Below are 11923 nucleotides of genomic sequence, written 5' to 3'. Positions count from 1 at the left end.
CCTGCCCGCAGCCGCCCCGCCCCCCGAGCGCTGCCCGCCTGCGCGGGCCCGCCCCGGCCGTGACGGGCAGCGCTCGGCCCTGCGCTCATGGCGGCGGCGGCGGCGGCGGGACAGCCCGGCGGGGGCCGGCGCTGAGCGCCCCGGGCAGCGCGGCGGGCGGGGGCGGCCGGTGCAGGCGGCGGGGCCGGGCGGGGCCGGGCCGGGCGGCGGAGCGCGGTGAGCGGCGGGGCGGGCGGAGCGCGGGGAAGGAGCGCGGCCGCGGCGGCGGCTTTGTGTGCGCGGCGGGGGAGGGGAGCGGCGGCGCCGCACGTGGGACCGGCCGCGGGCAGCGCTCCGCCCTCCGCTCCCGGGGCGGCGCCGACACCGGCACCGCCGACACCGCCCCCCGCGGCGGCCTCCGCGCCGCCTCAGCCGGCGGGTCGAGCCCCGCGGTGCTCCCGCCTCGGGGGGACTCGCTGCCCCCTCACGGGCAGGGTCGTGGCTCGGGTTGAGCGGATCTGGGCGAGGGACAGCCGGTGTGTGACCCCGCAGCGGGGACCCCCGGGCTGGTGCCGAGGCACCTGGGCCCGTCCGCCGGCCCCACGCACCCGGGGCGCCCAGCATTCCCCCTCCCACCGGCTCCCGTGTGCAGCGAGTCCCGCTCACCTGGCGTCGCACACCGGAGCACGGGTGGTGTCCCGAGCATCGCTCACGGGGCTCTTTGGCTGCCCTTTGCCGGGGGGCACGGGGGCTTCACCACTGCAGCTCCGCTGGGGCTGTGGGCACCGGGACTCTGGTGAGCCACAGGCGTTTGAAGCTGGGCTGTGCAGAGCAGAAGCAGCTCTCACCTGTGAATCTGTGTGATGATCACCCCCCCCCCCCCCAGTAGAGAGATGCCCCTGCTCTTTTGGGGGGTGCAGCACAGGCCTGCCCGTGGGGACAGACTGCCTGGCCAGAAGGTCACTGTGGAAAACCTTTATGCTTTTATTTTTCCTCTCAGTGGAGTAGAGAACATGTCTGGGATCAAGAGAGTGATCGCAGAGAAGGACCCCGACTATGAGGAGATCACCATCACCCATCCCAACAAGAGGCACAAGGCAGCCGAGCAGTCAGGTAGGAGCTGTGGAATTGGAAATTCTGCAGATGTGCATGCTGTCTATAAACTGGTCAGGAAAAGGCTGGGGTTGGAGTTAGGGGTAAAGGGCAGATGTTGAGCAAGGTAGGTAGTGATACCTCTGTGCAGCCAAATGAGGATGTATCTTACTCATCCCTACCTGCTATCTGGACCGTAAGTAAGGTGTGAGGATGCAGCCTTTGATGCATGATAGGAGATGGAGCACAGGCTCTCCACGGCCCCAACACTTTGGTTCCTGTTGCTTCCTAAAGTATTTATAGTCCATCCTCCTGTGCTGAGTTGTGCTCCAGCCTGTGCATTTTTTCTGTGGCTGAAGTGTGCTCTGGGAAAGATTGGCAGATTGTTTACATTTTGTGGGATAGAGGTCACAGTACAGCGTGGGGAGGAGAAAAAGAATCCATGACTCTGCAGGGTGAAAGAGATGCACAACCCTGCAGTACATGCACTGGCTGTTGGAAGATAAATGTTTGCAAGTGCTGGCAGATGAAGCAGAAAGGAGCTGCTTTGATGAAGTGTAGAAAGGATAATTTAGGGAGAAGGAAGGGGCTTTGAAACATGCAAGAGAGGAGGAAGGGGAGCACGACTGAAGGAAAGGTGGATAAAGAAGTGTGGTGGAGCAAGTAGCTGGATGAGTAGGTTTGCATTTGGCAGGCTTGGATATGCTTGCTTTGGGAACCAGGCTGCTGGCAGAGTGCCTGGGACAGGTTGCAGTCTCTCTGGGCAAATGAGAGTAGAGCTGCTTGCCCCGGGGGCAGGGAGTAGGCTAGTGATTTTTGGCATAGCACAGCTAGTGAGAGAGGATCGTGATGGGATAAGAGCTGACAAACACGGAGGTGAGAAAACTGAGTCTGGCTGTGGGCTCTGAAAAAGATCCAGGAATAGAGCTGGAGCTGCCAGTTGGAGAGGGACAGAGGATGGCTTCGTGGGTGATGTTTTGGAGGATGCTGTACAGCTGGACAAGTCTGAGGAGGCTGAACTCTGGGTTAAATGTGTTGCTGGGCATGTCCTGTCTGCCACGTGGGGCAGGGACCCTGCCAGTGGAGGCCCTGTGCAGCTGTGCTGGAGCTGTCTGTGTCACCACTCCCAGCTGCCTGCCCTGCCTGGCTGCCAGGAGTCACCACCCTTTGTTCTGGCGTGTCCCAGGGACTGCAGGCAGGGTTTTAATCTGCTTCTGAAGCAACTTTTCAGAAGGTCTTGATGATGAGCAGGCAGAGTCTCAGGGCCTTGGAAAACTGTCCTTGCCAAAGTGAACTTTGCTTTCAGGAGAGTCCTCCAAATTGGCTTCTTCTTTTCATGGAAGATCTCCAGCTTTCAATACTAGAATTCCTGAAGTACACAAATTTCACTAACATGATCTTAATGAGGGACTGTGGTTTGACACTAAGCTGGGAAAAAAATGAATATAAAGTGTTCTTAAAAGCCTCTGTAATATAACCACAAATCCTAAAGTTCTTAAATCATCATGATGCTGCTGTGGCATGGCATCAGCCTTGGAAAGAGATGCAGTTGTCCCTCTCTGAACCATACCTCTCATGCCTTAATCTGTTTAGGTTTATTTTAAGTTTATAGCCTTACATGAGAATTTCCTCATCATGGTGTTCATGGCTGGAGGTAAATTATATCCCTCTGGTTTTTAATTTTGCCTTACTCATACAGATTCAACCATAATTGTGTTTTAATGTAGGCTTGAACTATTTCTGGTCCTAAAATATAAATATATATATACACAAACATATATATATGTATATATGTGTGTGTGTGTGTATATATATATATATATTTGTATGTGGAAAGGAGGAAATATATTTAGGATACTCCTGTTGCATATAGAGGCATCAGTTGCCTCACTGCTGTTGTAGGTACCAGACAGTGAAATTGTCTGTGCTATCTGGAAGATGCACAAAGCATCTGGAAGCAAAGCTTTAACTTGCTTTTCTTTCCCTTCTCTACGGAGATATTAGAAACCTCTTCAAACAGGTATGTACTTTTTAGGAAGGCATATGCTTCCTCTAAAGCTCAAGCCAAAGTCTTGGTGCTGTTGCCTCCTATTTCATGTAGAGACAATGTGAGATTTTTCCAGGGAAAACCAGACTCTTCTGCTGATCTGCTTTATAGTGGGGTCACTATTACTGACACAGGCTGGAGCACATTTTCCAGGCTTGCTTCTAGAAGTGTAATTCCTGTTTTGCCACGTTCTGACTTAGAATTTTCTAAAAAGAGAAGTTGTTTGAAACCCCTTGATGTGGAGGTGACTTAAATGAAGGGCAATATTAAAGTCTACAGTAGGTGTAGAGCAAAAAGAATAGTTCTTCTTACGTCCTAGAAAAATATGATAATACGCCAATTCCATTCTTAGCCACTAATTTGCTGTAAGGTATTTGCACAGTTTGAAATACTAAACAACATACTTCCCACCAAGGTCAGTAAACTCCTGCTGAAAGCCTAAATTTTTTTGACTGCTGTGCTGGAAGAGGATTTTGTAAGAGGTGGACCAGCTTTTGATAATGTAGTTTCCTTTGTGAGTAATAAACAGCTTGTAGGCACTCCAGAGCAGGCTGCTCTTCATGCCAGGGCTGTATAAATATGAGTTTGCTTTATTCTTGCTGTGTGAGGTGGTGTAAATTTCCTGGATGTGGATCTGGCCAAGGAGAGCAGAAAAATGTCCGTGGTGTTCCAGCTCACTCCGGCGCAATCGCAGCAGTGATTGTGCTGGGCCAGCACCGTGGAGTTTTCCTTTTACTGTTTACAGCTTTACTGAGGGAGAAGTAAACAAACTGCCCTTGTTCTTCCCATTTTCTGTTATTTGTCATCTCAGACCGAAAAAGGAAAAAGTAGCTCTCCACATAAGCCAGATTTTAAAGATACATGTGGTTTTTGTTAAGACATAACTTTTTTTTGGAGGAAAATGATCCATCCCTGTACATATGTGTGCTGAACTTATTATCCCTTCACTTCTCACTCTGTAGTGATTTCAGATCTTTCTGTATTCAAATAGAGCCTCAGAAACAGAAATGTAAATACTTCCTCCCTTTATTTTCCATGTGTGGCCTTGTACAGCTCGAGATGTTACTGTGCAGAAGATCGAGACCATTATAAAGGAGCAGTTTGCCGTTGAGATGAAGAGTAAAGAACATGAAATTGAAGTTATAGATCAGGTATAAAGGTTTTGTTCTTACAAATACCAAAGGTCTTGGTGTTTGGGGTGTGGGGGATTGCTGCAGTGCTTACCCTTGCTCTGTGTTTCCTTTCTGCAGCGCCTGATTGAAGCCAGGAGGATGATGGACAAGCTGCGTGCCTGCATTGTGGCTAACTATTATGCCTCTGCTGGTCTCCTCAAAGCTGGAGAGGTAAAAACTGCTTTGGGAATAACAAGACTTCAGGGAATCTTTACAAAGGAAGGTGTGGAGTTCAGTGGCTGTTCAGCTGATGTTTGGTTTTAAGATGTGATTTAATGAAATAATGGAATGCAAACTGCAGATGGGGTGGCAGTGGGAGAGGAGACCTTTGAATCTCCTGGGCCTCAGGTACTCAACAAAGAGGAGTCTTCAAGAAGCAGTTGTGAAGTTGTTCAGCAGCCCCTGGTTCTGGTTTATGAAATACTCTGCATTTGTTTTTCATCCTCAGTTTTTCCCTGAGTGTCTTGTTTCTCAGACGCTGCACAGTTTGTCTGTGCAAAGCCTTGAAAAGTGTGGAATATGTTTTCTCATTTCACAGGAGGAGAGTGGCAAGAGATGTGTTTGGGGACCTTTCAGGAAAAAAGAAAAATAATAAAGATTTCAAGATTTCCTGAGTCTTAGGCAATGCTGTGAAGCCATCTTCCCTTTGCCCTGGCAGTCAGTCTATTAATGGGTTGGTGAACAGACTGGTGGCAGCAGTAAAGCAGGAGATAAATCAAGGAGATATCACAGAGTGATTAAAAATTCACAAGATTAAAAAACCTCAAAGCCTGTTAGTTAAACCCCAGTTCTGAGCACTCTGCCCTTAATGACTGCTAATTGCAGGGTGTTCATTACTAGTGCAGACTCCCAAATGGCATGTAGTTCATTACCAGTGTAGGCATTTTGTTACCATCTTTTCAATTCAAGTTGATCTGATTTCCAGTGATTTTTGGAAGCTGTAGATGTGTGCTGCAAACATGTTTCACTCTAGTCCCATAAGAATTTCTCTTCCAAGCACTTGATCTTAATGCTACTCCTGGTTTTCCTGTTGCGCTTTTCAGGGGATTTTGAGTGAGGTAAAAACAAAAAGGTTCAGCTTGTTTTTCCCTCACTGAACTGGAGTTGAGCAGATGGAGTTGGAAAAGGTTGTGGTAGCCTTGGGAGGCTTGGAGATCTCTCTGCCCCTTTTGATTTTTGTGTAGGCAGCTGAAGAATGTGACCTAAGTTCTAATCTTTGTAAGTGCCTTTATCCATTGTCATCATGTGTCTGCAGGAGCTGTACTGTTCCTTGTTCTTTTTGTTCTCAAGAACACCCTCATTCAGGGTGTTCACTTTTTTCCCTGGTGATTTTCACACTTTCCAGAAAGAATTTATTTTGTAATTGTTTTGAGATATTCACAAAACTTACTGGTGCTTTATTTAGTTTTCCAGTAGTTTTTTCTGAGTTTATGGCTAGTCTAGCCATAAACTCAGAAAACTAGCAATGTATCTTTGATTACATTTTTAGTTTTTTTTCTAAAAGTCCTAATTCACACGCAGATTAAATCAGTTTTATTTTTTTTAAAGTTGTTGTGGATTTCAGTTTTCTTTGTTATCTGTTTTTGATTGTGGCTGATGTATGTTTGACCAGACAGTGAAAGACTGTCTTGTTTCTGCTTCTGGTAGAAGAGGAGTCTTTGTAGTTTAATTCAGAACTTCTGGGAAGATGATTTGCAAGTTCCTGACCTGTTCTCGTAAATATGAACAGTTCTCAAACCCAATGCTGCTGAGTTTTGAGGCTTGGGATTCCTCATTATTGTGCTTTATTATGTTTTCCCACAAATTATTGGATGAGATGTTGGTCATTTTACTTGACAGGAGATAAAACAAAAGGAGATGTTCTTGGTGTGGGTTTGGTTTGGGCTTTGGGTTTTTTTGGACAGGTTCTGTGTGTGTGTGTGTCTGCCCTTGGATAAATGGCTATAATAAGCCATTAGTAATAATATTATTAATAAATGGCTATTGAAATATTAATAATAAATAACAATATATTTAATTTTATTATTAAACTTAATAATATTATTAATGATATTATTAATAAATGGCTATCTCCCAAGCTAGTAAGTGAGAGTTGGTAACTGCTCTGCTTGTGCATGTATTGGACAGTTGGAAAGGAAGTTCTGGAATGGTCTCCTTTAGAGGCCAAGGTGGGATAATGTTTATAACTCCACTCTTGCTACCACCTCTCAAGGGCAGTTCTGCTGCTCTGTAATGATGCTGGTGTCTGCCTCCCTCCCAGTCACATTGGCAGAATCCTGAATCAGGGAGTTTAATGTGGATTAAAAATAAAACTGCAAAGGGAAAAAGTCAAACAAAACCAGTAACAAAACAAACAAAGCAACAAATAAATCCCAAGTCAGTTTCTTGAGTTGTTTTCCTTTGTGACCAGCTTGGCTGATGGGGTGGTTTGGGCAGGGAAGAGGAGGTCTCTGTGAGCTGGTGCTGCCTGTGTCAGTCTGGTGTGAGTCTGTGGCTGCAGGAGCTGCAGGGAGGCTGTCAGTGCTCTGCTGCTGCACAGGGGTGTTCCTGCTGACTTGGTTCATCCTCAAACCCAGGTAACAGGCAGGTCTTGTGCCTGGGTCAAGAAGTGGCCAGGGGACGCTTGTTTTGTGTTGATGGATGTTTTCCTTCTACTTCTGAGGTAAAAAGCAAATGCAAGAGAAAAGGAGGGGCACTTGTCATGGTAATGAAAAAAAACAAGAGAGATTTAAACACTTGCCTGCCCTGTCCTCCCCCTTGCAGGTTTAGGAGGATCTAAGATTATCTCTAAGATGTCTGTTTTGAGGAAAGTTTGCAAGCATGCCTAAGCACATTATTACTTATCCCCTGTTAAGCTTTGGGAGCATACAGGGTGTAGCTTGCCTCATAGGTGTTGACAAGGCTGCCAGTGAGTATCAAAGCTGAGGAACCTGATGCACTTTCCTACCCTGCTTGCCTGCAAGAGCCGGGCAGCTGTGGCCTTCCTATGTGTGGTGAGACTGGAGCTGACAGCACAGGAAGAGAAGAGGTTACTTTCAAAGGGACGTTTTAGGTAGCTGAGTAGGCTACAGTTCTCCCTTCCAAAACCTGATGGGTTTCTGAGATCAAAAGGTGTGAAGGAACAGATTCAATTTGGCGTACTACTTCTGTAGAACCATTTTAAGCTTTTATCTTCTGCAGCATCTGTTTTTCCTGCAGGGCAGCTGATTAAATATTTGCTCTTTCTTCATTCATTGACTTTTTTGCTTCTGGCACAGCTTTGTTTTTATCTGGGCTGTGGGGAAACAGTGACCAGATCTTCCTGGGGAAATACTGACCAAATCTTCCTGACCTCTTCGTTACAGGGGACCAGGTCATGCGACACAACAATTCTTAATCACCCTTCAATCAAGAAATTCTTGGAATCTCCCTCTAGATCATCGTCTCCAGCTAACCAGGGCTCAGACACTCCCTCTGCCAACCACTCCGAGAGCGACTCGCTCTCTCAGCACAATGACTTTCTCCTGGACAAGGACAATGGCAACTTGGACGCCGACGAGCGGCTGACAAACAGCCTGGACCAGAGACAGAGCAGAAATGCTGGCCGGGTAAAGTAAAACTCGAGTGGTGATCAAGTTGTTGGAGGTGTGTGCTCTGAGGACTCGGTGCTGGCACCAGGAGCTCTTCATGTTTTCACCCACCTTGCTGAAGATGTGTTTCTTACCCTCTCCAACTGCTTGCTCCCACTCCCTCAGCCTGGCTTTGCTGTAAGGCCAACTGAAGTGTCTGTAACGTGGGTACCTCCTCTTACCTCAGTCCTGCCCAGAGTGAGCTCAGCAGGCCAGGGAGAGCTGTGGGGTCAGCACAGCTCTGCCACCCTCTTGGTTGTACCCTCAGGGGAAGGAGGTGCTTCACAACCTGAGCTTGGGCTTTGCTGTACAGGTGGAAGTCAGGTCAGGAGGGGAGAGCCATGGCTCTGCACAGGAGAGGCACGTGTGTCATTCCCAGCAGTGTTTTCAGCAGGTAATGCTGCTGCCTGACTGAGTGCCCATGGAGACTGCATTGCTTAGAACAGTTGATCCACTGGAGGGGTTTGGCCTCCTCAGCAGCCTGTAGTGCAAAGTGTAACAGGATTAGCTCACCCTGGTGAGTTGGTAGAGCCTGGATGTACAGCTTAGGACCGTACAGGAGAGAATTGTTTTTCTCTTGATGGTGCTGCTTGCTGTTGTGCATTACCACCATTTGCTTAACTGAGCCAGTCTGACCCAAATAAAAATATGTTCTGTCAGTGTTCCCACAAGCTTTTTGGGGGGGTTATTTTTGACCTGGATTCAGTCCCTCCCTTTGTGGCTCACTGCAGCCACACAAATGCTTCACCTGTTGGCTGCAGGTGGCTCCACTGGGGAGACTCACTCAGTGTCTGCAGGCGAAATGTGAAATGAGGTGAAACTCTTCAGTTTCCTTTCAGTTCCTTGAAGTGGTCAGGCCTGCCAGAGGAGTACAGCCAGGGGTGGTTATATCTTAGTGAATATGGCTGCATTCTTCAACTGAATAAATTGCTTTAATACATGGTGGAAAGAGCAGTGATTCCACCTCCATTAAGCAGTGCGACATGCTTGGTAGCAGGGCTGCAGTTTGCTGGAACTCTGCCTTGGGTCTGTAGCAGAAGGCAGATGAGCCCTACAGAATGTGGACCCAGCTATGTTTTAAACCATCAGACCAGTAGAACTTGTTTCTGTGCTGGGGGCATAGATGGATGGAGCAGTTGTATTGCTTGGGGAGAGCACATTGGTACATTTTTGACCAGTGCAGAGGAGGCTGAGGGAGTGATGAAGAGCAGGAGCCATCCCAGCCTTCTGTGACTCCTCATTCCACTTTGAGGCATCCCTGCTGCAGAGGAGGAATGGTTCCTCAATGCTTCCCACGCTGACCCTCTGGCCAGTGCCCAGTGGAGTGCACGCACTGGGCTGCTCTGTGCTCCCTTACTCTCCAGCCAGACACTTCATCCAGCAGGGTTGTAGAAAAGCCTCTCAGTCCCATGCAAACAGCATTTCTATTTGTGTTTGCATAGTGGGTGGTCAGATCATTGTACTGGGAGTCTTGGCCACTGCTTAATAGCTGGGGTTATGTTACAGGGTGGCTGGATTTATTGTGCCAAGGTATGGCCGTGGATGTGTGGGTTTACCTGGATGGCAGTGACAGGTTATGGCTGCTCTCCCTGCTCAGCTGGAGCTGAATTCCTGTCTCAAACCCAGCCTTCATTCTTCACTGTGAGGCAACACCAGAGTACTCAGAGCAGCAGAGGCTGGGGATGAGGAAGATTTAGATTTTCAGCCCCCTCTCATGGGTGACTGAGCTTTGTTGCTGGCTGGTGACCAGCACAATGCCATTCTAGCCATGCCAGGTTTTATTTCAGGTAGTGCAGGGGCAGTGCTTTTAGAACCCAGGCTGAAGCCGTGGCTCAGCTCTGTGGGATGTTGCACCATGTCTGCTCAGTGAAGCCATGCAGAGGATAGCATTGTTACATGCCTGAGTTGCTTAAATGTGCCTAGAGAGCAATTTAAGTATTTTTAGGGATGATTCCTTATTGGTCTTTCATTTATGCAGGTTTTTGCTTGGTTTTTTTTTTTTTATCAACACCTTACTTTTCTAGCACCAAACAAAATGATGTTTAAGAGGAATGTTTGGGTTTTTGTTTGCCTTTTTTTTCTTCCCCTACTCTCAGGACAGTTCGGGTGTTTCAAGCTCTCAAAAACCAGGACAACGAAATGCCGGACTGTCAAATGATGAAACTTCACGACTTTATGTGAAGAAAACGATTGTGGTTGGCAACGTCTCCAAGTTAGTATCCAGAGCCTGAGGGATGGTCCTTTATTTCAGGATTAAATTGAATAGAAAGTTACAATTAGGAGACAAATGAAATTGCTAGGCTGTCACAATATGAGCTGTTACCCTTGAATAATCACTGTACCCAAGGCAGCCCTCCTCTGGTCTCAGCATGAGTATTTTTTTGTGGAAGGAACAGGTGTTTTAGTAGTTACTTTATTTATAAATTTATATGTGTACAGAGGTTTTAAGATCCCTTTCTCTCACAGGAAGTCTTTCAGCCTTTTTTGATCAGGTAGAAGTCAGAAGTTTTCCCCAGAAAATCTGGAAAAGCAAGTTGTCCTAATTGAGTATGTTGGCTAATTGAATTAGTTGGCCAATTCAGTGTGTCCATGGGTACAGTGTGGGGGTTTTTAAATAAGAAAAACCCCAAGAGAACAATGCACCACCAACCACAATGAGGAAAATCGTGCAAGTTCAGAATAGTCTAAATAAATTATTTTATACAGTTTTTATATGTATTTAAAAGAAGACAGGTAAATATGTATAACTTTAGATCCTCAAGTAAATTAGTGTAGAAAGGCATCAGTTTTAGGAAATTGAACAATTCCATGTTTTAACTCTCCATCCTTGCTCTACTCAAGTCAGTCTTTTGCACAGAATATATCAGACAATTGCTGACAAAACTTAGAGTCAGAATTGCTTCTTGAAAATCTACCTAGGCCTGGACCCAGAACTAAGTATTGACTGAAGTTGCTTAGAAAATTATAAGAAGAATTGTATTTTTTTGTACTTATGGTAGCAGAGCTGTTGATTTTGTGTTCTGATGTGATTTTGCTTCCTGATAGCTCAGAATAGGACGGGATAAGGAATTTGACAGTGGTAGAATGTTAAAATTAAGTCTTCTTAATTAAGAGCTAGATGTTTAAATGGGTGAATGTCAGATGACAGTTGTGGATTAAAATAGAGGAAGTGTGTTAGAAACTTGGAGTAGATTATGGGACCTGTATATGTTCCTGGATGAACTGTCAGAATAAGGACAAATGAGCAGAAAGGTACAGGGACAAGATTCCCAGAGGCATTCTAACATCCCCAATGTTTTTTTCCTAATCTTTCCAGAAATACTTTTTGCAGTATTTGTCTATTTGGGATTTTTATCTTGTGTTTGTTATTTAATTTCTTTGCCAGGTACATTCCCCCTGACAAGAGAGAAGAAAATGATCAGTCAACCCATAAATGGATGGTGTATGTCCGAGGCTCTCGGAGAGAACCCAGCATAAATCATTTTGTCAAGAAAGTTTGGTTCTTCCTCCACCCCAGTTACAAACCTAATGACCTGGTAGAAGTGAGGTAATAAGGAATTATTCCAGTCACTCTTGCAGTCTTCATGTTGGCCAGGTTTACAGTACCAAGTTTCTTAGAAAATTAACAACTTCTTTTCTTGGTTTAATACTCCATGTGTGTATTTAACCTCTGGCTTAACTTGGCTTACTCCAAAATAGCAGTAAAAATAAATGAGTTTTTTATGTAGCAAATGTGCCAAACAGGTTTGTTGGCTTGGGTTTTTTTTTTAAATTCCTTCTGAGAAAAAGCATTCAGTTGTTGCATTTCATGCTGTTCATGTGTTATAAACACTGTCTGCTGCTCAGGGTAGGCTGCTGGTGCAAAACAGGGTGTTTTCTACCACCATCTATTCCAGTGTGGAAAAGAAAGAGGAATCTCCAAAAGCTGATTTGCCCACATGTGTGTTTGGGCATGAATATCCCACTCCAAAATATTTCTCCATGGTGTGAGAACAGTGGCATTGGCTTGATGCTTTGAGGACTTT

General features: G+C 46.3%; 1 protein-coding gene across 4 annotated transcripts in view; it reads left to right on the top strand.

The window, feature by feature from the left end:
* Positions 1-121: 121 nt before the first annotated feature.
* Positions 122-11923, top strand: part of YEATS2 (YEATS domain containing 2) — a 48114-nt gene continuing 36312 nt past the window's right edge. For all 4 annotated transcript variants that reach the window (XM_058843891.1, XM_058843890.1, XM_058843888.1 and 1 more), the window contains exons 1-7: positions 122-216; positions 980-1092; positions 4172-4269; positions 4369-4461; positions 7635-7877; positions 9995-10110; positions 11284-11445. In XM_058843891.1, the coding sequence (XP_058699874.1) occupies positions 993-1092; positions 4172-4269; positions 4369-4461; positions 7635-7877; positions 9995-10110; positions 11284-11445 (812 nt within the window). In that variant the 5' untranslated portion in view covers positions 122-216; positions 980-992. The remainder of the gene's footprint in view (positions 217-979; positions 1093-4171; positions 4270-4368; positions 4462-7634; positions 7878-9994; positions 10111-11283; positions 11446-11923) is intronic.

The sequence above is a fragment of the Poecile atricapillus genome, chromosome 8, assembly GCF_030490865.1.
Source record: "Poecile atricapillus isolate bPoeAtr1 chromosome 8, bPoeAtr1.hap1, whole genome shotgun sequence".
NCBI lineage: Eukaryota > Metazoa > Chordata > Aves > Passeriformes > Paridae > Poecile > Poecile atricapillus.
This window is presented reverse-complemented; position numbering and strand designations above follow the sequence as displayed.